General features: G+C 39.7%; 2 protein-coding genes across 5 annotated transcripts in view; one reads left to right on the top strand and one right to left on the bottom strand.

Annotated features, from left to right (window-relative positions):
• LOC125771157 (protein yellow-like) overlaps positions 1 to 24,806 on the top strand; it is a 486,298-nt gene that overhangs the window by 283,677 nt on the left and 177,815 nt on the right. The window lies entirely within an intron of this gene.
• The window catches only part of LOC125771168 (protein bric-a-brac 1-like), a 75,653-nt gene that overhangs the window by 8,773 nt on the left and 42,074 nt on the right, over positions 1 to 24,806 (bottom strand). Inside the window, exons 3-6 of the mRNA XM_049441558.1 lie at positions 22,684 to 22,854; positions 21,928 to 22,026; positions 21,019 to 21,144; positions 18,902 to 19,534 (exon numbers count right to left, since the gene is read on the bottom strand). Coding sequence (XP_049297515.1) covers positions 18,902 to 19,534; positions 21,019 to 21,144; positions 21,928 to 22,026; positions 22,684 to 22,854 — 1,029 coding nt within the window. The remainder of the gene's footprint in view (positions 1 to 18,901; positions 19,535 to 21,018; positions 21,145 to 21,927; positions 22,027 to 22,683; positions 22,855 to 24,806) is intronic.

The raw sequence follows: 24,806 nt of genomic DNA, 5'->3' as shown, positions 1-24,806 counted from the left end.
GGTTCCAGCTGCTGCTGTCAGTGAGGGACGCCGCTTCGGTTGCTGCTGCTGCTGTTGGGGAAGTGTTGGTGCGCGAGAACAATGCACCGACGAACAATGGTGCACCCGGTGGTAGAATTGACAATTGTGTCGATGCCGTTGTCGTGATGTCGCCTTCTTGCTTGTGTGCTGATTCCACTGCTTAGGCCGTTCGCTGTCTGTATCGTCGTTGTCACTGTTGTAGCTGCTCCGGTCGTTATCGATGGTGGTGGCGGATCCGTTGATGCGTCTCGTATACCGAACAATGCTTCCGCTGGTACCTCCACCGTTCACCAGCCTGGTGTTGCACGTGCTTGCCCACGAGTTCGGTCGGAGCAGTAAACGCACTCGCACGGTGGTGACTTTCATCTCCTTGCGGGCGCCTGCATGCGCCTCCACAGTTCATTAACGGGATTCACTTTCCCAGCCGTTGGGCCATCGAATGGGTCATCGGTGGTTTGCCACCACAGCCAATGTGTGCAGGTCATACAATACGGCAATTTAGCGCTGCTAACGTTCTCATGACGTGACAACCCTATTCACGATCGATTTGCAATGCACATTTTGTCTTAACGGGGCCCGATGGGTACATTCACCTGCTCACCTTCTTTTTTGTTAAATGCACACTTCTCTTTTCCAATTATTGATCCACAAAACTAAGCACTTTTCCACTTTTGCATTCTTAACCAACTGGTCATATATGCGGGTGTTGTTTGCAACACGCAACCGTCGCAAGACTTTGCTGACCGGTTTAACGCCGGGGAGGACCGGAGACAATGCAACCACTATTGCATCACTAACACGACTTCACGACTGAATGTTAAAAACCGGTGGCACATCTTTACGCATGAACTGTTGCACTCGTTTGCACGATGAGATTGCTACACAACAAAAGATAAGGAAACAAAACAGTTGCACTCTACCTACTTTCCACGTTTCAATTACGATTTTCCTTTCGTACTGTCACGGTACGGTACGCACAATAGCAAACTAGACGGCAAAAGGAGTAATGAAGAAATTCGCACACTAAAAACACACACGTTCTGCTGCGTTCGTCAGTTGAAGTAGGCGCATTTTCTTCTTATATTTCTCTCTCTTTTTCGCACTCGTTTTTTCGCTACTATTAAGGCTAAGGATGTGCAAATACAATGTTGCACCAGCAGAGTAGCAGCAGCAATGCGATGACGGATATGCAGATGCTTTTGTTATTTCCGATTGTTGTTGGGAAGCTTTTGCTCTACCACCGACGACCGTGTCGACATGATGCTATTGTTTGCGTTTTCATCGTTACCGAAGCAAATATCGAAGCACACGCGTCTACACACCATGTTGTAAAAAAAAAACATTGCAATAACCATTAGAGCCAAACACATAAAACACACTTCTTCCGTTTGCGTTCCATACGTCATTGATGAGAAAGAGAAGGCGCAAGAGGAGTAAGCGAGAAAGGCCAAGGATCGTTTGTAGTTGTCGAAGTGTTTGAGAAGAATTTTCTTTCCTCCTTTTTTTTTGTTGTGTGTGTTAATATGCAAAATATTTTCAGTCTTAATTTAGGTCGATCATTATTAAGACCTCAACAGTAACCAATAATAGTAACGTAACGTAATAACGCGATGCAACGGATCGTAACCGTAACAAACCTAACCTAACTTTAACATGTCCGCTGAAAGGTGCAATGGATGCGTGCGTTACATCGCGTGCGATTAAAGTCGCTCTGACCAAAAAACAGAGGTGTAAGAACGTTTAAGCGGTGTGCTGTACCCCCCTGCGAAACTATAATTGTTTATTTTCCACATTCAAGCCTAGGGCTGGTGTGACTCAACCAACAACGAAAAAAATGAAATATAAAAATTGCGTGACAATGCTTCATTTCGATCCTTCGAGAGAGAGAAAAAGGAAAATTCTACGTTTTTTTTCTTTGAAACACTTCCAAGGTTTTAAAAGAATGCTTATGAGGAGGGATAGGGAAAAAGCACCAAGTCCAGGTCCAACAGTTGAGAAGCAGCAACAATTTTGAGATGTTTTATTTTAGGTAAAAAATGTCGTGTGAACAAAAATAAATCCACAAGCACAGTTTGCATTGATTTGAAATCCATTTTAAACTGTGTGTGAGAAGTTTTAATCGCACACACACACCAAGGAACACATAATTTGTCTACACTAGCTAATGTTATGCACATAACTTAGGAGCAGTTCTCTGCTGACCGGGTTACGAAAATGTTTTGTTGTGTGTTTTTTTTTCGCACAATAAATAAGAAAAAATGGTAGCAAACTTTCTTACACTTCTGTTACACACAACCGAATGTAATCGTTGTTCGAGTCCACACACACACACCTGTAAAAATATCCTTTTTGTTTCTTGTGGAATAATTCTAGTGCTCAAATTACTTCACAAACGCAATGTGCAAGTGTAAAAGGATGCTTTACAGAGATGGCTTGGAAAATGCACAAGTGTTAATGCACGCGCAATACGTTTGTCTATGCAACGAACTGTCGCTACAGCGTTGCGGCCAGGCATACCGGCGCATTTTCCAGACTTGTCAACCACCAACACAACCACACACACACACATACAGCAGCGAATGGATGCGTTTGAAGGAAAGGCCGCGTTGCATTGTGCTGCGGTTGTATTAGTGCCGGGTTGCGTACTAATGGTTTTGTTGCGCATGTGCACCAACTGTCGGTTAGCGAATGCCACATGCTTCTGTCTGACTCAGTGTGTACGTTAGATGTGTTCGTAAACGAATTTACCATCTAAAGAAGGATGGAAAACCGGCTAGTGGCCGGGAAGTACGGATTTCACAAACACAACACACACACTAGCGTTTTTTCCCTGTTTGTTGTACGACAATAATAATTGCTTACGGTAAACATACAAACACAGTTGCAGCGCGGGTTAAGCTGTATTGTTAGAACGGGACAGAGGATCGTTACTTGACTTCTACTAACGGTTCGGTTCGAAGTCACAGGGCAAGTCTATCCCTTTTTGCAAATGTGACAAAGTCATTCAAAAGGAATGTGATGCTTACTGAACCCGAACGGTAAACGACCGGTACACACCATTGACAAACGACGAGGCAAATGGAGGCAACAACAACAAAAATAGGATGAAAAAAAACCGACAGTAATATGATGACAGAAGTGGGATGTGCTACCCGCAAGCATAAAGCCATAAACGATGGCTGATGAACGGGATCTTGGGACGGTTTTCGCGCAGTACCCGAACCGTTCTGCTTCCTTGCAGATTAGTAATAATGAGGCACTTCAAATGTGATGATACTGTTACTGATAAGACACACACAGAGACGCACAGACATAAAAGTATGTTTCCTGAACGCATTCGAACTTGAAGTGTTTTAGTTTTTTATTGTATTGAGTAATTTGTTACATTCTTTTTCCTTGTGATTGATAAGAGAAAGAATTTTCTGTAAAAATATGAAAATAATGGTAAAGTTGTTTCGACTAAATTTGAAAAAAAAAATGGATTTTTATAGCATATTTTAGTATTAAAATTATATTTCAATTTTTTTTAAAATGCTTACATTCAAACTTTGTTAGATTGTGGGAGTTTATTCTTCCACTTCAGCGCAAAAGAAAATTCTCTTCTTACAATCCAATGCACCATTACCGGAGTGAACAACTTTTACCTCACAAAAGGGTGATACGAAATAATGATTATCACACTTGTTTCCAAAAAGACACAACCATTCACAGCCCACACATACACACACATATGCAATGTCCAATCACAAAAGGAAAGCGTTCCGATCTACCTGCCATTCATACACATGGATGATGATCGAGATGGAACGGTGGCAAAACTTTGACTATCATCAATTAATAAAACAATAGACACTACTACGGCATTGCCGTTTGCCGTTACCCTTGTCGCTACTTATCCCGGTACACTCATTTGCTAGGCACGAGCCTTCTTCTTGTTGAGCGAAAAAGTTTTGTTCGACCGTGTTTGTGGAACTTTCCAACTCAAAATCGACCGAGACGAGGCGACAAAACTTTTGCCCCCTTTTTACCCACTATCACCACTAACTTTTGTTCGAGAGCACCGGCAAAAGGGAAAGACCGGAAACTTAACGATAATCGTTACCGTTATGGGTCATTTCCGGACTAGTTATGGAATAAAAAAAACGGAAAGCCCATGTGTGCGGTCGTGTGAAAGGTACGGTACAAGCATTGAACAGAATTAGAAGTGTACAATTATATAGAAATTAAAAAACCACACGAAACAAGCAAAATGGCCCAAGATAACAATACTTTTTTCTATCAAGGAATTTGTTTAAAAATATTTTTGAATTTTAAACAATAACACTGATCGTTGGAAGACTTGTACTCTTTGTATAAATTTAACAATATTTCTTAATTTACCATATTTTAATAATATATTGCCAAATAGTTTGTTAAACATTTTCTTACTCATAATCACTCGCTTTAGAAAGAATGAAAAATATCCTCCCACATCGGAACAAAACCTCGATTGAACATGCTCAACAATACTCTTGTTCACGATATCCAAAAAAATGACAATTCAGGACAAAATCATAAAAATTAATTCCAGTGCCAGAACACTGAAAGAACGGTGCTTAATTTCCGAGATCTTCTCCATTACCAAAAGTGCTTAAACAGCAGGGAATGAACGGGCGTAAATTGTCGCTTAACACGACACAACGTGTCCGCTGCTACATTCGAATCTCAGCGGGCATGCAGATGCCGTTCGAAATCTCGATGGTCAGGCATCAGGCGTCTCCATTGGATAGTGTTTGGTGAACAACCAGGCGTCTCCATTGGATAGTTTTTGACCAGGCGTCTCCATTGTGGTTTAATTTTATCTCTCGCACCGGGGGAATAGATGAACCGTAGCGACATTTTCGACCATTGGCCAAATATGGGTTCGATGGGTTACAGCAATGATGCTAGCATTCGAACAAACTGTAAGCACCAATATATCGTGCCGAACCAGTTTTTGCTCCAACGATCGTCGCATTACGGTAAGATTAATTTTAAAAGCACCCTTATTAAACCACTACTGGGGCCAGCTGGCGAGACATAAAAGGAATACGTACGCTGTACAAGTTTAAGTATGATTTTCAGTATCGATCACCTCCTATTGCATGAAACCGAACCCAGTTTTAGCATTCTAGAGCCATTCCGAAGGGAATTTAGACACCCAACTCCTCATTGAAACTGAGAACATTATGGGATTATTCGTTTTTTTTCTCCACCAAACGCTATTTGTCCTTCGAAAAGATTCAACAGCAGACAAGCCCAAAAGCTGTCACATGGCTTGAGGATAAAGCCTTGGTGATAAATATTTTGTATCCACACGTCTACGGACTATATTTTTTATAGCCTGTTTCAAAGCTATTATGTGATTCGCAGTTGTATAAAAAAGAAGCATTGATTTTAGAAGAAAAAGAAAAAAATCAAACTAATCAAAAAAACATACCAACCATGTGTTTTGCTTGTACACTAAGCTAAAGTACGTTTGACTTGTCTGCGTAACAAGAGCTTGCTAAAAAATTTATACACCCTTTTGGGTGCTTTAAAACGATTAGGTATCCATGTAACCCCTTTCAGAACAGCAGGAAGCCATTCAAATTTTCTTTCTTCCTCTACCGTTCGTGTAGTTCTTGTGTTTTTGTTGTGCAAATTTTTTCGAGAAAAATTTGTTCCAGACCTCAATAAAATTACTAAACGATTTGAGCGCCTTACATTGATTTATATCTTCAGTTATTAAAATCAATTTGCATAATCTAATACAAATTATATCCTGGCGCCTCTTTTAAAACGTATGATTTGTACAAATTGAAGACAAACTACAACCCTTTTAAGGGAAAATCAGCCTTTTTGGGGGCAGAGCAGCAAATGCTCGTTCATTTACGCAAATATCTGACATTCAATTAATTTAGCTGCGTGTTCTCTCTCTCTTTCTCTGTGCATTTTCAACCCGAAAACCCCAACCATATGGTTCACCAGGAATTGTGTTTACAAAGTGTTAACGATGTTAGCAGTAATTATTTAAATTATCTTTTGCTGCAATGCTTTCGCCATACGACTGTTGGAATTCGCTCGATACCGCGTGAACTACGGCTCTGTCGAAGTGAGCTCTGAAAAGTGAGGTAAAGCGCAGCAGTTGAAGAAATTGTGGCCCCTTCCCAGATTTTTTTTTCCCAGCCCCCGGCCAAAACTATCATATGGTGGGTGACGGTAGCATCCGAGACAGAGAAGATTAAATTAAATTAAACGCCAAACAGCAAAAACCCCTTTTTGAGAGCCAACTCGGTGGCGCACCTGTGCTACGATCGTTACAACCTGGGGGAGATGGTAAATATTGAATAAAAAAGACAGAAAAAACACACAAAACTCTTAATTCTGAAGCAGGAATTTTCCATAGCAGGGTTCTTTATAACTTTAGAAATACCTTAAAGGTAACATAATAAAAAATATATAAGTGAAAATAATAAAAAACAAAGGGAATGTTTCATATTGATGACCCAATTAACTGTAGAAATATTTATTTAAATTTATGTTTCAATTTCTAAACTTTTCCTATCCAAAATTAATTAATAAGACATAGCATAACGAACGTTTTAGGAATAATAATCATCATAAGAAACTAAACTATTTAGTTAATTGAACGAAACCCGACCTTAAATTAAGCAGCACGTCTGTCCTTAAGTGCCTCCCGGAATGAACAATCCTTCCAGAAGAACAACATAGTAAAGCATTACAATGGTATCGTGGCAATCATATTGGTGCTGCCACCGAACCATATCGAATCACCACAAAGGTTCAAATTAACGAGCGCGAATTCGTTATACCTCTTTACCACAATCCGCTTACCAAGCGTGTACAAGGTATTTTGGGTGATTTGTCTCGCTCATTCTCCCTCCTGCCCTCGAGTCTGTCTGGTTGTAAGGAAGGCAGAAGGACAGTGGACAAATGTCTACACCAGCAAACTAAGCTTGTAAGGGAAAGGAAATTCATATAACATAACGACGGCAAAAGTGGATAGGGAGAGACAGGTCACGAAGAACTAAACAAGCTTTAATCCAACGACCGTAGTAGTCGCTACACAAAGCGCAACGTGTGAGGAAACATGAACAACACCAAAAACCACAGCCTTTTCAAAAACCCCAAACACATCGGAACCATGCGTAGAACCCTTTTTGCACAAGGTGCCTTCACACCCGTTATGATGCGAGTAGACGACGACTGGTCATCGGTTCCGGGCAATCGGGTTATCCGGGGCTTTTTAAGGCTTCACCGATGCAGACACAGACAAGGTTTCCAAATACCGGTTACCGCTTCTAAACAACAGCAAAAAAAAAAGATGACCTTTCGTAACGACGCAAAAGCTTTTGCGGGGGGCAGCAAACACGAGCAAACTCAATCTGTGCCGGTTGACGTGAAAAACAGGGCAAGCGGCACCTTCGTAACTGATCTCGGTAAGCTCGATTGATTTCCAATCTGGACGCACCATTTGACCATTAAATGGTATATATAAGCTTTTTTTCGGTATCATGGTGTGTGTTGTCGTCGGTCATCAAATTGAGCACATAATAAAATTCTAATATAACCTCCATATAAGGATGCAGTAACAGGAAGAGTAACAGGAAGATAGGAGCAAAAGGAATATTTACACGAAATTTTCATTTCTTCCCTTCCCTTTAGACAACTGTGTATTTGTGTCATGTTTTGCGTGCTTTTTGGACAAAAAAATCTTTATTAAGAAATGTGTTTTCCATGTCACTTGAATGTGGCAATGTGTGAAAGAATAATCAACTGATTAAATTTTTTGATACAACTTTGAGCAGTACAATTTTTTTTGTTATAAAATTGCTGCATTACTTTATTTAATTGTTTAGTTTAATGGAATGAAATTATTAAATTTTTTTGTTATAGAAAAAATTACGATGAAAGGCAATAATTATAGACTATAATTATTAATTAACAATAGACTATAATAAAACCACATTCTCCATACATGTTGGACTGGTATTTGAGGACTTTTTTGGCTCTAAAGTTATTAAACTTTAACACTAAATTGACCGTGCTAGTCATGTTGACTCGAACGCTTCATTTTCATCACCTTATTTTTTGGGGTAAAACAATCCTAAGGTAGTTGAAACGTGAATTTTACATACATATTGTATAGTAAGTTCTCCAATAAACAAGAAAATTTACTCCAACTCGAAGCTGTTTAAAAATTAACCACGAACGAAAAACGCCTAAAACGCTTGAGAAAGCAAAATATGATATTTCTGAAATTAAAGCATCGTTTTCTAAAAATACAGTTTTAAATGATAAAAAAAAATCAATTTGTTTTCAATTACGCATATGTTATTTTAAAATAAAATAGCAAAAAAATTAAAATGATTTTCCACCCCTCCCTCCATTCCAACAAGTAAATGGCACGCATTTGAAAGCCTTGAACATCAATTGTCTGCAATAGCCTCAATTTTCGAAACTAATCAATCGATCGCAATTATCCACCCGATGTTGCGTGAAATGTTGCTTCCTGTCCCAGGCGTAGTTTTTTTTTTAATTTGTTCCCTTTTGCTCACATTGACCGAGAGAAAGGGACAGTTGTGGACTGCTTTCATCAATTTTCTAATTTAATGAACCCAACGAGCAGAACGACGAGGTCGTCCGGCACAAATCGTTTAGCGACGAAGAAGAAAAAAAAATGTGCTTTTGTTGTGTGTGGTAGATGTGGGACACACAAAAAAAAGTCCGACATCAGAGTGACTCTTTCAGCTGATACATCCCTCACAAGCCCTCCCTTATCACCCTAAACCCTCCCATTCGGTCCTTCATTCCTGTGTGTCGAAGCAGAGAAGTTTTTGTGAAATTTTCAAAAAGCCTCCGATTTATTCGCCAGCGCCAGCACAACGTGGGAGGCAAGGTTAAATAATTGAGAAAGCTTTCAACCGTTGGCTCGTTCAATTCACTCACGGCACCGGGCGGGAAAAACTTTCCTGTCGCCCGTACATGGGAATGTGGACACATCGGTACAGTGTGATGCCAGCAAATTCGGTTGCCCGCTGAGGTGTTGCGGTTGAGAGCTTATAAAAGAACTTCGGCAGTAGCAACAACAAAAAAATGATGGGAAAATATTTCATTGATGAGCCAAAAAAAAAGACAGCAAACCGGAAAAAAGGCAGCACCCATTCAACCAAAACGAATCAAGCCCCGTCGGAGAATTGGAAAATGGGTATCCATTGAGCACAATTTTCGGTCACGTCACGATGTCAATAGCCGAGATACGACAATCCCGGTTCCAAAAAGGGGCTAACAAATTTATGAACAAGATGCGGGGATCAATGATGATTTCCCGCTGGTCTTACGGGTGGAAAATGAAACTGGATTTTGCAGGAAAAACCATTTTCGTATCCGTATCCTGCTACAGTTCGTTGGTTCGTAGTGGATGAGAAATTAAAATCCACGATATAAGACGTCCATCAATCAGCTCGACGTATGTGTACAGAATGGTACAACAAAACACAAAACCGAAGGAGCAATGGGAATCCTATATCCGCGTAGGGAAACATTCACGTACGACAGACACGTTGGAATGCACCAACGTTCGTTGCACGGATGGCATCGAATGAATATGTGCTACAAGGGATAAATTGTATCCCAAGACGCCGTACCGAAGAACAATAGCATCCGTCGACTGCTAGCCTGAGTATGCAAATGAAAGTTGGATAAAATATGAGCATTTCATGCGTTTCGTTCTCAACCCCATAAGGTCGCCATCTGTATGAAGCGAAACTAATCGCTCGAGCGATTCTGCCCGAAGATTCAATCCCCTCCGGATGGGATATTGTACCAAATGCAAAAGTCTTAAACGATACGGGAATACATAACGAGGAACGATTTTTCATTTTTACTCCAAATTGAAATTCATGTGAATCCATTTTCTTCCAATATAGTTTAAGTGAGTGATTTTGGTTCGCTTGTTTTTAACAACTATATTCCGTTCTTATTGTTTATTATGATATACCTCGACACATAAAACTTATTACATCAAATCTATAATATTAATTTGAAAATGTTTCGTGCCAAAAAAACAAAAAGAACTAGAAAGGAAAATTTGTTACCAATCCATCGAAGAAATTTGTCTCAACCGTGGCACAGAATAAGAGCCTCATTCAACACGTACTTTCACAGCCGTAATACACGACCAACGACAACTCCCAAAGCTATAAACATTTGTCTGTCACGTACGCCTTACCCTTCTTCATCGGCCTCAGGTAAGGAACGGTCCGTTTTATAGTCATATAACCTCTCGAAACATACTTCCATATCCGTTATTAGCCGTCCCGGTCTAACAGCATTTAAAGCAAGCGCACTTTACCGAAAGGTTTTTGAGGCTTTCGGTATAAAAAAGAAACCCCTTAAGCTCAATAATAGCGTGTGGTGGATTACGGTAATTTATAAAAGCGAAGGTTAAAACAAACGATCTACTCAACAAGTGTGTTTAAACGCGCACACTAAGAGTTGCAGTACGATCCTATTTATTTGATAGAATTTTGTTTGGGGAAAAATAGATTGAAAGGTTTAGTTGGAACAGAAATTGAGGTCTGTTAGTCTTTACTACTGCTTTATGCACTTTGTAATAATATGCCAATAACAAAACCTTTGTGTTTAAAAATATTTTACTAACAAAAAAAAATTAAAAAACTTAAAACACTTAAAAGGAGGCGCATGGTGTTTCATAAATGACTCGTATATGGAGACGCCTGGTGGTTTGTTTAAAAAAGCATGATCGTTTTAATGGAGACGCCTGGTGTTTTACTCCAAATCATGAGAAACATTTTACCCGCGTTCCCCTTACTACTGATATGCAAAATATCAACATTAACACACACCAAAGCATTAATCATTGCCCAACAGAACACAAATTGATTATTATTTTTGCATATATTGTCCATTTCACAAACGTTTCTACCACTAACGTACGCATCCTTCCATACGATATCCTTTTGTTTATTGCCTTCCCCCCATAAAGGGAAGCTTTCCATCTTTGCGTTTTGCACTTCGATTGCAAATGAGCTGACACTTTGCTGACAACAATTCAGCAACCAAAGGAGGGGAGAGAATATTATTTTGCTTACGCATTCGCGTCCTTTCTGCTGTCGTACGGTCGTGCCATGGATAGAACGTGGTTCAAATTAGCTTTCGAGCTATCCATGCTCCTTGTTACCCTTGCCTGCAGCCCTCTGCAGCTGTCGTGTATCGCCATCATTAGTCATCGCTCACGTTCAGTAGTTGCAAAATGGCTACAGCTGACCGAACCCGAGAAGGGAAGTTGATACGGCAGACGGGGTAAGGTGAAGAAGTAAGAGGTAAGAAGAGGCGGTGAAAGATGATGGTGCTATTTTATGCTAATGATCGACAGGACGGTCATAATATTTGGTAAGGACTTCGACCCGCCAATAGTTGCCCTCCTTCCATCGTCGACTTAGTGGCGTCCGTGCGTACCCTTGCAGCACAAGACGTTCGACGGCACATTCTCAAGAGGGTGTGTTTTTTATCCCTTTCGGGAACCATCCTCAAATATTCTCCTTGCTCACTCACGACCATTTCCGATATGCCACTGAAGTTTGTTTGATTTCGTTTAAACAAACACACTTCATGTGCTAATCGTTTCGGGGTACAGTTCAATCGTTGGAGCACTCGAAGCTGTGTTTCCTGTGTGTATTCGTGACCGTAAGACGAAACGGTGCACGGAAACGGGAGGTGCAACCATTTGCCTTCTCAAGAGCTACTCAAAGACATGAGAATGTGAGAAGAAAAGGGAAAAAAATACCTCGACCACGGTGTTACTAGTTTTGACTGGCTTTCTTTAAGATATGACACGCCGCTCACATGGTACAGAAATATGTTACCATTTTGTTTATATTTTATAGTGGTGGAAAACTAAACTTGTTCACGTTCACAGCTCAACTACGATAAATTATAAATAGTTTCATAATGTACCACAAAACCACTTGCTGTGGGTCTTGTTGCTTTCAAACCTAAACATAACCATTGCTTGTAGTACTTACATACACACACACAAAAGGGGGTTTTATTTTCAAACAGAAACAAGCTTAAAACGCAACAGCTGCTGCGCCCTACTAGAATGACAGACGCAAGGCTATAGTTGCACGTTATTGTTTTGCATTGTTTGTAACGATACTTTGGGTTTCTGCTTAATACAACTACCACCGAATGAATTCGTAGGAAACGGATTTTAACGCTTTGTACTTGTTTGAAACTTTTTTTTTTTAATATATTCGCAGAAGTACTACACACGTTCCGCATTCTTTCTGTGTAGCGTGCGAATGAATTGCAAGCAAAATGTTTTGAGATTTTTTTTAATATTTTTTTTCTCTTCTCTCTTCTCTAACAGTCCCCAGCTGGCCAGAGGGTTATATTTATATGTATGCTAAAAATATACATAAAAACCCTCTAAAATCGACATACAACACACACCCGAAGGTAAGTGTAAAGTAGAGCATTTTGTGTGGTGATTTATTGTAGTAAAATGTAGTACAACGTTTTTCAATCATATTAACAAAATATTCAACCTTGCTGGATCTGGTACAAGTGTTTTGTACATGAGTTTGAACTATTTATAGACAAAAAAAGAAGTAAGCAGATGGATCGATTACATTTATGCTAACTACTGTTCCAAATCTCTCTCACAAGGCTAATGCCACGAAAGGTAAAACACATCAACATACTTTTTTTTAATTTCTTAAGAAATCTAGCAAGAGTATGCGAGGTAAGCTTCCTAAGAATTGTTCGTTGCAAGGATTGCATTCGCGCGTTAGAAAACACAAGTTCACATCTAACCCGTACACAACTCCTTTTTACTCCGGTTCGAGTTATGGGTTCGTGCAATGAAATTACGTAGATTGAAGCTACTCTTCTTTAACTGTACTGTACTGCATCCATTCCTAAGGTGAACCTTTTTCAAGGTGCAAGTCCCAGGAATCCAAACATGCAACGTACAGAGCGCGAACGATTCTTAAGTGTGTGTGCGTGGAAGAGAAACATAAAATCCCCGACCAAGGCTGTCCTCCTTGCGCGCACATTTTGTAGGGCTTTTCCTCGTAACGGGTCATACGAGAGAGAGACACTCGAAATGCACTTTACCATTCTACCTGCCCGCATAATGTTTTTCACTCCCCTCCCCTTTACGCTTTCCATAGTTTTTCCTAGGAAAAGGAAAAATCACTTCCACCGCGTGTCGTTCGTCGAATGGTCGAAGGGTGGAGCGCCGTTGGGTGGAACAGCTTCTATCTGTTATATCATGCTTTTCTTCCCTCTTTTTCGCCCTCTTCGTACTAACGGAGCAAGTTGCAGCAGTAAGACCTGATGTCGTCGGTCCAGTGGCATCAGGTCGATAATGGGATCGCCCTTCAGAGTAGCTCACAAACGCAAACACCATACACACGGTTTGTCTGTTTACCTAATGGACAACGGAATTGGAAAGACTCCATAAAAAAATCGGAATACGTTTTGACCACTTGTTCTGCACAATTTCACTAATTGTGTCTTGGATAAATGGTTTGTTAATGTATAGTAATATCATCCCACCATTCTGCCTTCATTTAGCATTTGGGTTTTTACTCTTTTCAACTTACTTCTTCTTTCTTCTAGTCTTTTATTAACAAAGTATAATTATCAATTTTGTTGCAAACAATGGGAGCAACACAACAAAAGGCGAATTATGAAATATTACACTTCTTCTGTTTTTGATGCGTCTATTTACATTTCACCCAGTAACGCATTGTTGGGGGTTCGAAAAAAAATATATACAAATACTTCCTCTTTATTTTGAAAAACCATGCATGATGCATCATCATACGTCAAACGCCTCACACACGAAGCGTCCCTCACCTCCCCTGCCTAAAACAATGGGCTTTGCGCAAAGTCACTCGTTTTACAGGCTTTCAAACAATAGCCAATGTAAGTAACACGTGCGCTATAACCCATCATAAATCATGCTTTTTTCTATAGAATAGCAAAGGCATGGAGGTTTTTTCAAAGTAAATCAAACGCACAGTTGACAGCAGTAGTGCTAAAAATTATACAATAATGGGGAAGTTTGTATTTTTTTTTACAAGAAATGAAGTTTTTCTTTAAAATACTTCTTTTTTGTTGATTAGTAACGAATAAAGTTTAATTAAATAAAAGGGTTGATTTATAAAATATTGCAAATATTTGACAAAGATATGGAAACTGTATTTGCTAAAAAGATGTTTTATTGCCCAAAATTTTAACGAATCGAAACTCTTTAATTGTTTTTTTCTTTTTGAAAAGAGGAAAACAAAACGCTTTTGGTATTCGTTTTTGGTACGTTGATAGGAAACATTAATATTTCTTTAATTTAAATCTCGAAACTAATGGACAAACTATACCACCGAGTCGTTAAGCTTTGTGCGTTAAATCTCCATTGCACAATACATTCGCACTAAATGGAGGCTTGTAAAATTTCAACAAAAAAAAAGGCAACACCACTATCCCAACACAGCGTCACTTTTTCTTTGGGTAAGGCCACCACACCACCTTTTTGGCCCGAGACGGTCTTTCTTTCCATTGTACCCGTCTCGCTTTTACTCCTTCTTTCTCTCTTTCTCTTGCTCTCTTTTCACTCTATCTGTCACTTTCATTTTCTCTCTCTCTCTCTCGCTCTCTCTCTTTCACATTCACAAACGACTACAGGAACAACAGCAACAAGGATCTTTCTGTAACACTTTCACAACCATCGCCCCAATTATATTCATGCGAAAACAGGACCACCGCCACCACCGCCACCATTTTCTTCCAGTGCGCTTCACCAATTGACGGCCAATAATGATCTAAAAAGGCTATTTCACATCACAGTGCAATTTGCATGTCGTCACGGGGTGGTTATTTTTTCTTCTTACTTTTCGTCACCACACTATGAACCTTGGGTAAACCATTTCAAACTGCACAAGGTATATATACATTTTTCCTTATTAGTAACATTTCCACAAATTCCCTCTGGTGAAACGTAACGCTACCACGGAAGCGCTCCGGGAATATGGAATAGGAAACCGCGAACACACACGATACAAAGGCATGCAAACGGGGGAACCCACCACGATACGAACGGCACGAATGGCCGCTGTTTACTGACCGGAATACACAAAACCGATGGGGGAAAAACTACATCCACCATAAAATTCCACCCCAAACACACACACACACACATCGACACAGATCTAGCGGGAAGGAAGGGTTCGTTTGGTGATGTCTCCACATACACAGCCGATACGGTGTCGACAAATGGCGACCGAACTAACAAGCCGCCCAACCCCATGTCTAAGGCTGTCATAGTGTTTGTGTGTGTGTGTGTGTGCGAGTTCCGGACGGGCATATTAGATGGTGGTTGTTGTTGTGTGTACGATTTCTGTGAACATTCTCACACACAGAGATAAAAGCGACCGAAAGTGACGATAACGTTGTTTATGTGGATGTGTGTATCCTCTGGCCCCAAAGCACGGTGTGTGAGTGAAATCCTGCCCGGCAAGCACCAATACCAACGATGGTGCCGCGCATTTACACAACATTCGTTTTGCCACTTCCTGCCACTTTCTCTCTCTTTCTCTCTCTCGCTGCCTTCTCAACAACATCCCCAACTCCAATTCACCAACCGGTCCGTCCCACCGGTGGTATGGAATTTGGTATTTTGTCATGCATGCGAAATATTTCGAATTTACTTCGTGATTTATCCTTCGCTCTTGCGTTGCTTACATGCACAACAAGAAGATTCTTCAATGCAACTAATCCGGACACGTTACGGATTATAAAACTTTTGTTGTAATATTTATTTAAAAAAAAAACTTAAAGTTTTGTGAGTCAAGAAATTAATAAAAATAAATGTTTTTTTCCAGAAATAAATTATATAACCTTTGCAAATGTTGTACTGACGAAAAAATTGTTATCTTTGCGATACGCTTCATAACAACAATATTGTGCATGCGTCTCCTCAAACCTAAATCACCGTAGAGACACACAATCAGGAACAAAAGTGATTTACAATCCGTGCCATTGAATTACTCGTATCGAAATGGATTAACTCTGGTCTGCAACGTTTTCTGCCGTATCGTTATCATACGCAACCCCGTCAATTGCACCCTTTTGATTGAATACTTTCAATGTTCTTATCATGTCACGATAGAGTACTGCTTTCCTTAAGTAATGGATTACAATAGATCGCAAAGTTTAAGTTACCCGAAGGGTTAAGTTTCTGTGTGAGCGAATTGTTGAGAGAATTGAATGGTTTCTCTCTACTTTTAGCTCTGTTTTTTCTCTCTCTTTCTCTCTCTTAGTGGTTGGATTTGTTAGTAGATGCAAACCTGTAGTATGAATAATTTCATCCCTCCTTTACATAGGGAGGGAAAGAAGAAACAAACCAAAAAAAAGGTCCATCTTGTTAAGCTCGCTCGAAATTGATTTTGAGTCGACCTTATCGGCCGTATAGATGTGTGACATAATTTTATGCTTTCCTATCGTCGTCTGTCAATTTGGGGTTTGCGTTGTGGATTATTGCTATAATATTTACTTGCCTTGCCCCGTTTGGAACCTCACAGAATTTGCTTGAAATATTTTATGTATTTTTAAATTTTCTTTTCGCGAGCAAACTACTTAAAAAGAATAAATAACTCTCACACCCAACAATGTTACAACAGCGGAATAATAATATAAATATTCACAATTTTATCAGTGTCTATATCAACTGATTGATAAGACCAATCGTTCAAAGTACTACCGGGGGAATAGCTCGTTGTTTTGTTGGTGGCGTCAGTATAGATAATAGCAAAGTTCCACTATTAGCACAATCGTAACGCCAATCATCAAGTGGACGCTTCGATTGAGTGCGACACCGATAAGATGGTATATTTAGCGCAGCAGAGAGTTTTCATTTTATCAAGTGAGATATGGAGTGAAATAAAAACACAATCCCATCAGGAATAGGACAAATATTTCCGTTGATCATAACAGATCGTAACACTTCCGTAACGCTACGTAGGTAGAGGGCAAATTTATTTGTTGAAAGGTAAATATTTTGTATCGAGTTTTACACATTTTAAAATGAGAATTTAATTACTCTTTCTTGTGAATACAGTATCCTATCTTTAGAGTAGTAAAATATTGTAAATTTGCCAAAATCGCAGCTCAAATTTAAATCCCCTAGCAAGGGTGTAGGTCAGTATTTCTCGTCTTCCAAAAACTTCGTAACGATTATTACACAGCTCGAACGAACTTTGGTTGCATCTATACACCCGACAGCACGCTCTCAAGCAAGCTCTTGCACACCAGAAATTCATAAGAGGGATTAAGTTGGATCACCGCCGCCCGCTTCCAACCACGATGGAACACAAAAATGAGGCCATGGTTCGGAGATGCGCCAGACTCAGTTTAGGTACGACCGAAACTAGCACAACCAACCCACACAGCACAGCACAGCCGGCGAGAGAAAAGAATAGACATTTGGGAGAGATCCGGGAATTCGGTTCCAAATGGAATTCAAAAACTCCACCAACTTCCGCCAACCACATTCTGCCGCGTTTGCATTTTCATGGAGGCGCCTGGTGCGTTGTGTGCTCGGTTTCGCAGAAAATCGTGCTAGAATGTGTGTCACGGTACGGGGAGAAGAGCGAAACGGAGAAGTAAAGGAAAAACGGTACAATCTCAGCCGGAGAAGCATTAACTGACACCCGAATGGAAGCTGGAAGACATAATTCAGCCGGCGTAACCGTTTCCGCCAAAACTTGCGATCAAATGGGGTTAAAACGTTCTCCACGTGTTTATGCGGACATTTTCCGGGAAACGTACAACCTTGGTGGAAATTTAAACAAGATTTGTTTTTATAAAAAATAAATATCAAATTAGATATTTCAGTTGATTGTTTCCACCGGAACAACGAAATAATCAAGAGGGGGAATATATTTTGATATTATTTTAAATAACATTGTAAACCTTAACATAAGGTCAAAACATTAGGCGATATAATTGTGATAAAAACACAATTCTTGATGTGTAAAAAAAGGATATATTCCACAGGATCTAAACATTCTCGGAAAATCCTTTTGCTCTGTCTTTGATATGAGACAGACCTGGTTTACATTTTTTTTCTCGTTCCAGTACTCCGCATACTACAGTATACAATGGTCGGCATGCAGCTTTTGTAAAGCAAGAATGATGTGTAGGCATAATATTTTTTTTTTTTTTGGTAAAAAATTCTCAAATCACAAGGGTTTTGCGTGTTGAGTTTCATAAGCCTCATAACGAGTTTTTTTCCTTTCAAAATAAACATTCCATACAGACGACAGTGATAGCGGATAGGGGTAAGAGGTCAAATTTCTTGCTGAAAAAAACCCATATCTATCATCATCGAAGAACAGTGTGCTTGAAGATCAAGAAGATAGCTTTGTCGCTAAAGGTCAAGTGGTATGAATTGGTTGGAAAAATTGAATAGCAGCAAATTTTACCAGTACTGGTACTAGGAAAGGTACCAAATCTTATTCGGACGTTCGGTAAAAAAAAATGCAAATACGAAATAATTCAATTTAGTAATTTAAGATTCATGAAGACGTAGTTGAATATTGTATGAAAATAATTTGAAAATTTTGTCAAGAAATTGTTCCGATACGATCGTTTAAAATACCAGCAGTTTGAATGATTCGTACAGAACTAAACACATCCTGCAACTGGCTTCAACACATTGCTCGATATTTGTTCAATTGTTTGACAAATGCCGCCTTAAAATTTATGCTTTTAAACTTAAAGAGTATCACATACTCTAAAAACAAAATCGATAAGGTTATCCTAAACTTACCTTGATTCATGTTGGCACTGGCATTGGCAGCTACGTTCGCGAAATGTTGCTGCAGCTGCTGCTGAAGGGCTTGATGCGGGGCAAGCTGCGCGTGAACGAGGGACGGCGGTGGCGGTTGTCCTATCTGATGCGCCGATTGCGAATGTGACAGCCCGGACACTAGTACGACCCCAGCACTACCACCTACCCCCACACCTCCCGCGCCACCCCCACCACCCGGTCCACTATTTCCATTTGACCCGCTGGCACCAGGACCACCCGCACCCCCACTTAAACTAACACTTCCGGTCAAAATGCTGGCCAACGCACTGCCAGCGGTACTACCACTGATCATGTTCGCACCAATAACACTCGCACCACTGCCACCGGTAGACGAATGGATCAGCTGTCCACCGGGACCGACGTTACCGCCACCACCACCGCCAAGTATGGCCGACAGGTTGAGGGAACCGACCGGCGTGCCGACACCGCCCGGACCACCGAGGCTGCTGATCTGCTGGGCCGATTGCGATAAAGGCACGTTGTTGCTCGCTATGCTAGTACTATTTGGTGCGTTGGCGGATGTTGCGAGATTTGGCAGGACGGCACCGTTCGTTCCGTTCACTGAGTTGTAGATCGTATATTGCTCCTCGTCTGGAAACAGAAACAGTCGGAGTAACGTGAAAAGAAAGAAAAAAAGAAATCAAAAATCCATCAATACATGAATACAATATGGACGAGACATGCTACATGTAGGATGTGCAAAAGGTGGTAGCTTTGCTTTGTAAGAGGATTAAGTTGAGAATGCACTTTATATAACACACATGCGAACTGGTTAAAATTTTTACATTTTCGATTTGGTCCTTCCACAGCCCAAAGTCGATCGGATACATTCTGAACTGCAACTACGTAATTTTTTGTTTGAATACCTTGTTGGGATGTAATAACAAATATATTACTTTTACCCTGATATTTTTATTTAAAATCATTGTTGTTTTTCTAGATAAAAAGCAAACTGTAACATTCATAATGTTTTCGTTTTTCGATGCGTATGAACGTTTATTTCATATTCGAGCGCCATCTATGGAGTACTAGCTCAACCAATCGGTACAGATGGCGCCGCTGTTGTGGTGAAATAATCGTGGTGAATTTTTTCTCCGGTTCAAGCACTGGATAACTCACCAAACAAGGGTACAGTGATGGAATTGTTAACAGCATTTATGATAATAAACATTTGCACTGTTTTAAGTAAAGTATAAAAAGCACTTAGGTTGAGGTTAGTTTAATTAAAAAAAATATATTAAATTTACACAACGTTTTTATTACGATTCGTCAAGAAACTACTCCGGTACGATGATAGACATTTCTGTTCACTATATTTTTCCGTGGATGAAATCACCTCTTAATCTGGCATTAAACTACTGTTAGGAATTAAAAACGGGTGACATAAAAACCAAAACAGGCAATCAAAAAAAGCGCAAATGGATAGCGCATTCCGTAAATGGGAAGAACAACCACAAATTTAATAACTGGTATCGCAAAAGCAAAAGGAATAAAACCTTCGAACAAGTGTGAAAGTGGTAAATAATTCGGTCAATGGTGAAACACGTCGGCAATCATGCGATCAATCTAACGAGGGTTGAAATAAACAAATGTAAATTCATCCGAACACGAACAACCAACAATATAACAAACTGATGACTAAGCTGAATCATGGATGAACCCAAAACATGAATCATAATGTACGACAATGAAAGACTAGGTTATGCAAATACATCTGATATGATTTTTCAAACTATCAATAAGAAAAAAGTGAAGTGCACTAAAGTAAAACATAAATCAAATTTATTTATATGAATATCCCATGAAAAATTTATTAAAGAACAAAGTTTGCGGTTCAATGAAGTCATGCCTGGTTACAAATATTAAACTAGAATTTAAAAACAAAACAACAAACGCAGCACAGTGCAGCTACTGCAGTAACAACGCACAAACAGAAACATTCAGTGGCGAGTACGTAAACACAAAACACAAAACAACCGAAACGAAATAGTGAGAACAAATACGGGGCCCCCGTGGTGGTTTGGGTTGTGTGTTTTGGTGCTCAGATCTGAAACCGGAACAGCACCACCACTTACTTGGACTTCGATAGTGCAGCGACGCCAGTGGAGGCGGCGGTGGCGGTGGCTGATGATGGAAGGTTTGCAATTGCCTGTGAGATGAGGTGGACCACGTAACCGATTCCGTGGGACTGATGCAAATGGCTTCGTAGGTTTAAAGGTGTGTATTTTTTTTTTGTTTCATTACACAAATGTGGATGGTTGTATCGTCGATGATGGGGACGAAGTTAGTTTAGGGAGGCGCACAAATGCGAGAGCAAAAGTGTCAATATCCCAATGGCGGATCAAGCGGGACAGACGAACGTCGCACAATGTTTGCCGACAAATGGAATTGTGGAATTTCAGTTATTGCGTATTATCGTTGTTGTGTTTTGTTGTTGATGTGGTTTTGCAGTGGAGCAAGCGATGGGTGGTGGGCGCATACCATCAGCAAGACGAAGCGGCATGATGATAGTGAAATTGAAACATAAATCATCGATTAAAAATGTCGCAGATAATGAGTTCGCAGACATGAAAGTGGCACATGTTTAATGGTCAGTAATAGATCTTCGCTTCCAAGGGAAGCAAGCGCAACTCATAACTTAACAGCAAAGCCGTAAAAAAATACGGAAAACAAGATTTATTTATATTACTAACAAACAAATTAGCAAACCATAAGAGTATTAAAGAAATTAAGAAATCATTAACCAATAAACAAAAATTGGAATATTAAATTTATAATAAATGTTCCAATGAAAAAAAAACGACATTTAAAATCAAAAGCCTCGCAACAAAAATAAAACTTAATTCGCAAAAAAATAAAACGATTCACCATCGCGAACAAACTTGTCCCACATTTTTATCTAATTTTGCCAATCGGTTGAGCAGCCACTCAAAGCGCAACATACCCTAGTCGACTAAAACAGCGGAAAACGGCGTACTACTTACCGGCTATCGATAGTGCAGATGTAGGACTTTCCGGCAACAGAATGCCCTTTTGTACAAGTTCTTCCCGGTTGGCACGTACTGAAATTTTCCGCTCAAGCGCTGCTCATTTTTCCGTCGGAGGAGGGAAGGTTTTAATTTTTTTAAAATGTATGTTGAACACAGGATAGTGAGAGTAAAACAGACAACATTCTCACCCGGACCCGGGTTCGAATGGTGTAAGGGTTGATGAGCGTCAAAAGAGGGTAAAAGGATGAGAGCAAACACGGACCGCGCGTGCAATCAGTTGTAAGGTAGAGAAAAAGAAAAGAGAAAACAAAAAAAAACGTAAGGAAAATGCAATATGTAACAAACGGACAATGCGAGTTAGTAAAGATTAATGTTAGTAAGAATGCAAATGAAAATAGAGAGAAATGAAAATGATAGAGGAAGAAAGAAAGTTAAATTGATAATTAAATAATAAAATGAAAAAAAAACACACACAAGTGAAACAAAACACAAACACAGATAAAACATCAATTCAAGTGGTAAGTAAAAATGCGAAATTAGTTTTCAAACACAATTAGTAGCAGCAGTAATAATAGAAAACAGAACGTAACAAAACAAAAGGACAACAACAAAAAAAAACTCCCTGTGTGTTAAAGGTCACACACAGAGAGAGAGAGAGATAGAAAAAAATAGTATCCCATACCCATTGGTACGGGGACAGAAGGAAAAAAAAGGCACAGAGAATCAATTAGCAGCCATTTGCAAACTTACACTTTGAGGTGGATTCGAACTTTTCGCTTTTCTTTTTTCTTCGCCACTTCCACGGCTTGAACAGTCGACCGAAGGCGCTGAATTTGCTGCTCTTGCGCTCGAGCGGCGGTGTCCGGGAGCCCGAGTTGAGACTGTTCGACCGCATCGTGGTGCCGTTCTGTTTTTTTGTCGCTGCAAACGAGAAGAGAAAGCCGAAGACGGCGACGGGGCAACATTAATTTAAATCGAATTGTGCTATGAGTCGTTTGTATGGAAGAGTGTTTATATGCGGTGACTTCTAGCTTCTCCATGGATGAAAGAGGCTGTAAAAAATTTCCACAGAAAATACACAAACGAACGCGTTTTTTTTCTTACTAAATGACACTGTTTGGTTGACAAAATTAAGCTTTTTTTTGGTTACAAAAGATTGTTTTGAGTAAAGTAAAATGTTATAACAGCATCACTAACGTGGGGCATGACTGCTTCACTAACAAATGAAGTTAGTTTTATTATGTTTCGAATGGTACAAAAAAGCGTCGCGTTTAAAGCATAAACATTTTGTAGTTGTTATTCATAATGTTTACACAAATTCAGACGAGTAAAGAAAATGATCATAATTTGCCATTATATTGAGAAGGTTGAGGTGGTTTCTCATGGCTTTTTTTTATTTTCTTTTGGTGAAAATCCTCCCTTAATCTTACAAAAACTATCATTTCTCAGAGGCTCGCAATAAACCTTAATAAAAATAAAGATACGACGACTAAGAGAGGTGTTCACTGATGATCATTAAAATTATCGACTATGACCTAATGCAGAAAAGTGAATGTATATTCAACAATTAACTCTTCAGTGGATTTTTTTATTGCTGGAACATTGGCGTATTATCTTTGACCATTGATGTGTCCAATCGATCTGTCCGTATAGGATATGTTTATTCGACATTGGATAACATTCCAATCGCCAAAAAAACAAATCACCTTAAACTCCACTTCAACTCCCTTTTATTCATTTCCCCACTGAAATGAAGGAGTGGCTTCACTAGCTTTACTCCTCTGCTTAAAGTTTGTTTATAAAACAAGCTTTTAAAATTAGCAACCAAAACAAAAAAAGGCACAATCATAATCTCACAAAAAGCGTATTAAAACACCATATACCACACAACATAACTATGCTGTGCTTCAGTACCAGTACGCATGTGAGCGTTACGAGCTTGATGCGGTTTTTGGGGCCAGCATAACCCGAAAAGGACACAAAAGATACAACGAAAATTACACAGACTCTGGCCATGAAACCAAACTGGCGGCCTTCTGATAAACGGTGAGAAGAAACGAAACCGGTTATGCTACCACTTCCTCCCCTGCCCCCCCCGAGGGGGAGCATGGGAAGCACACAGACCCGTGTGTAAACGACATAATGGGAAAGAAAAACGATCAAAAACGAATTGTATATATGCGTGCATCGTTTGATGGGTTTGATGTGCGAGACGAAAGCAAGAAGAACAACACCGCAACTTGGCAAAAGAAGTTGTAAAATAAACTTTTCGGACGAGATCACGGCCACCAGTTCGGGTCCAGGTGGTTCTCTCGATCAAAAGCTCGATCAACCTTCATCGAAACCAGTCATAACTCTTCTTCCCTCTCTGCTGCCATACTGAAACATTATCACACGCCATGTTACGGCGCGGATGATATGGCATTGCAGCAGCAAACATTCCACATCGATGACTTTTTAACTTCGCGCGAAAGCATTCGTTAGCTCATCGATTACGCTTTCTGGGTGTGTGCGAGAGATGTATTCTCTCATTTCGTTCGTAACAGCCATTGGACGGTTCAATAGTTGCGAATGGTGGATTTAGGATTAATTTTGTGATAACAAAAATTATGCTAATGATAATTAATATTATGTGTACACACATTTTACGTAAAGATAATCTTTTGATTGAACTATGTAATGAATGTTCGATGCTCTACTGAAGTATCTTTAAGTGGTTGAAGCATCCAAAAGGAGTGAACAATGTCCTTTAGGGATGAAATAATATAATAATGAGTAGTTCAATACGTAGAAATACGACATTTTCATCAAAATCTTCCAGTATTTCTTAAAACTCCACGTAAAGTAAAGGCTTTACTTTAAGATGCTTTTCG

This window comes from Anopheles funestus, chromosome 3RL (assembly GCF_943734845.2).
Source record: "Anopheles funestus chromosome 3RL, idAnoFuneDA-416_04, whole genome shotgun sequence".
Taxonomy (NCBI): domain Eukaryota; kingdom Metazoa; phylum Arthropoda; class Insecta; order Diptera; family Culicidae; genus Anopheles; species Anopheles funestus.
This window is presented reverse-complemented; position numbering and strand designations above follow the sequence as displayed.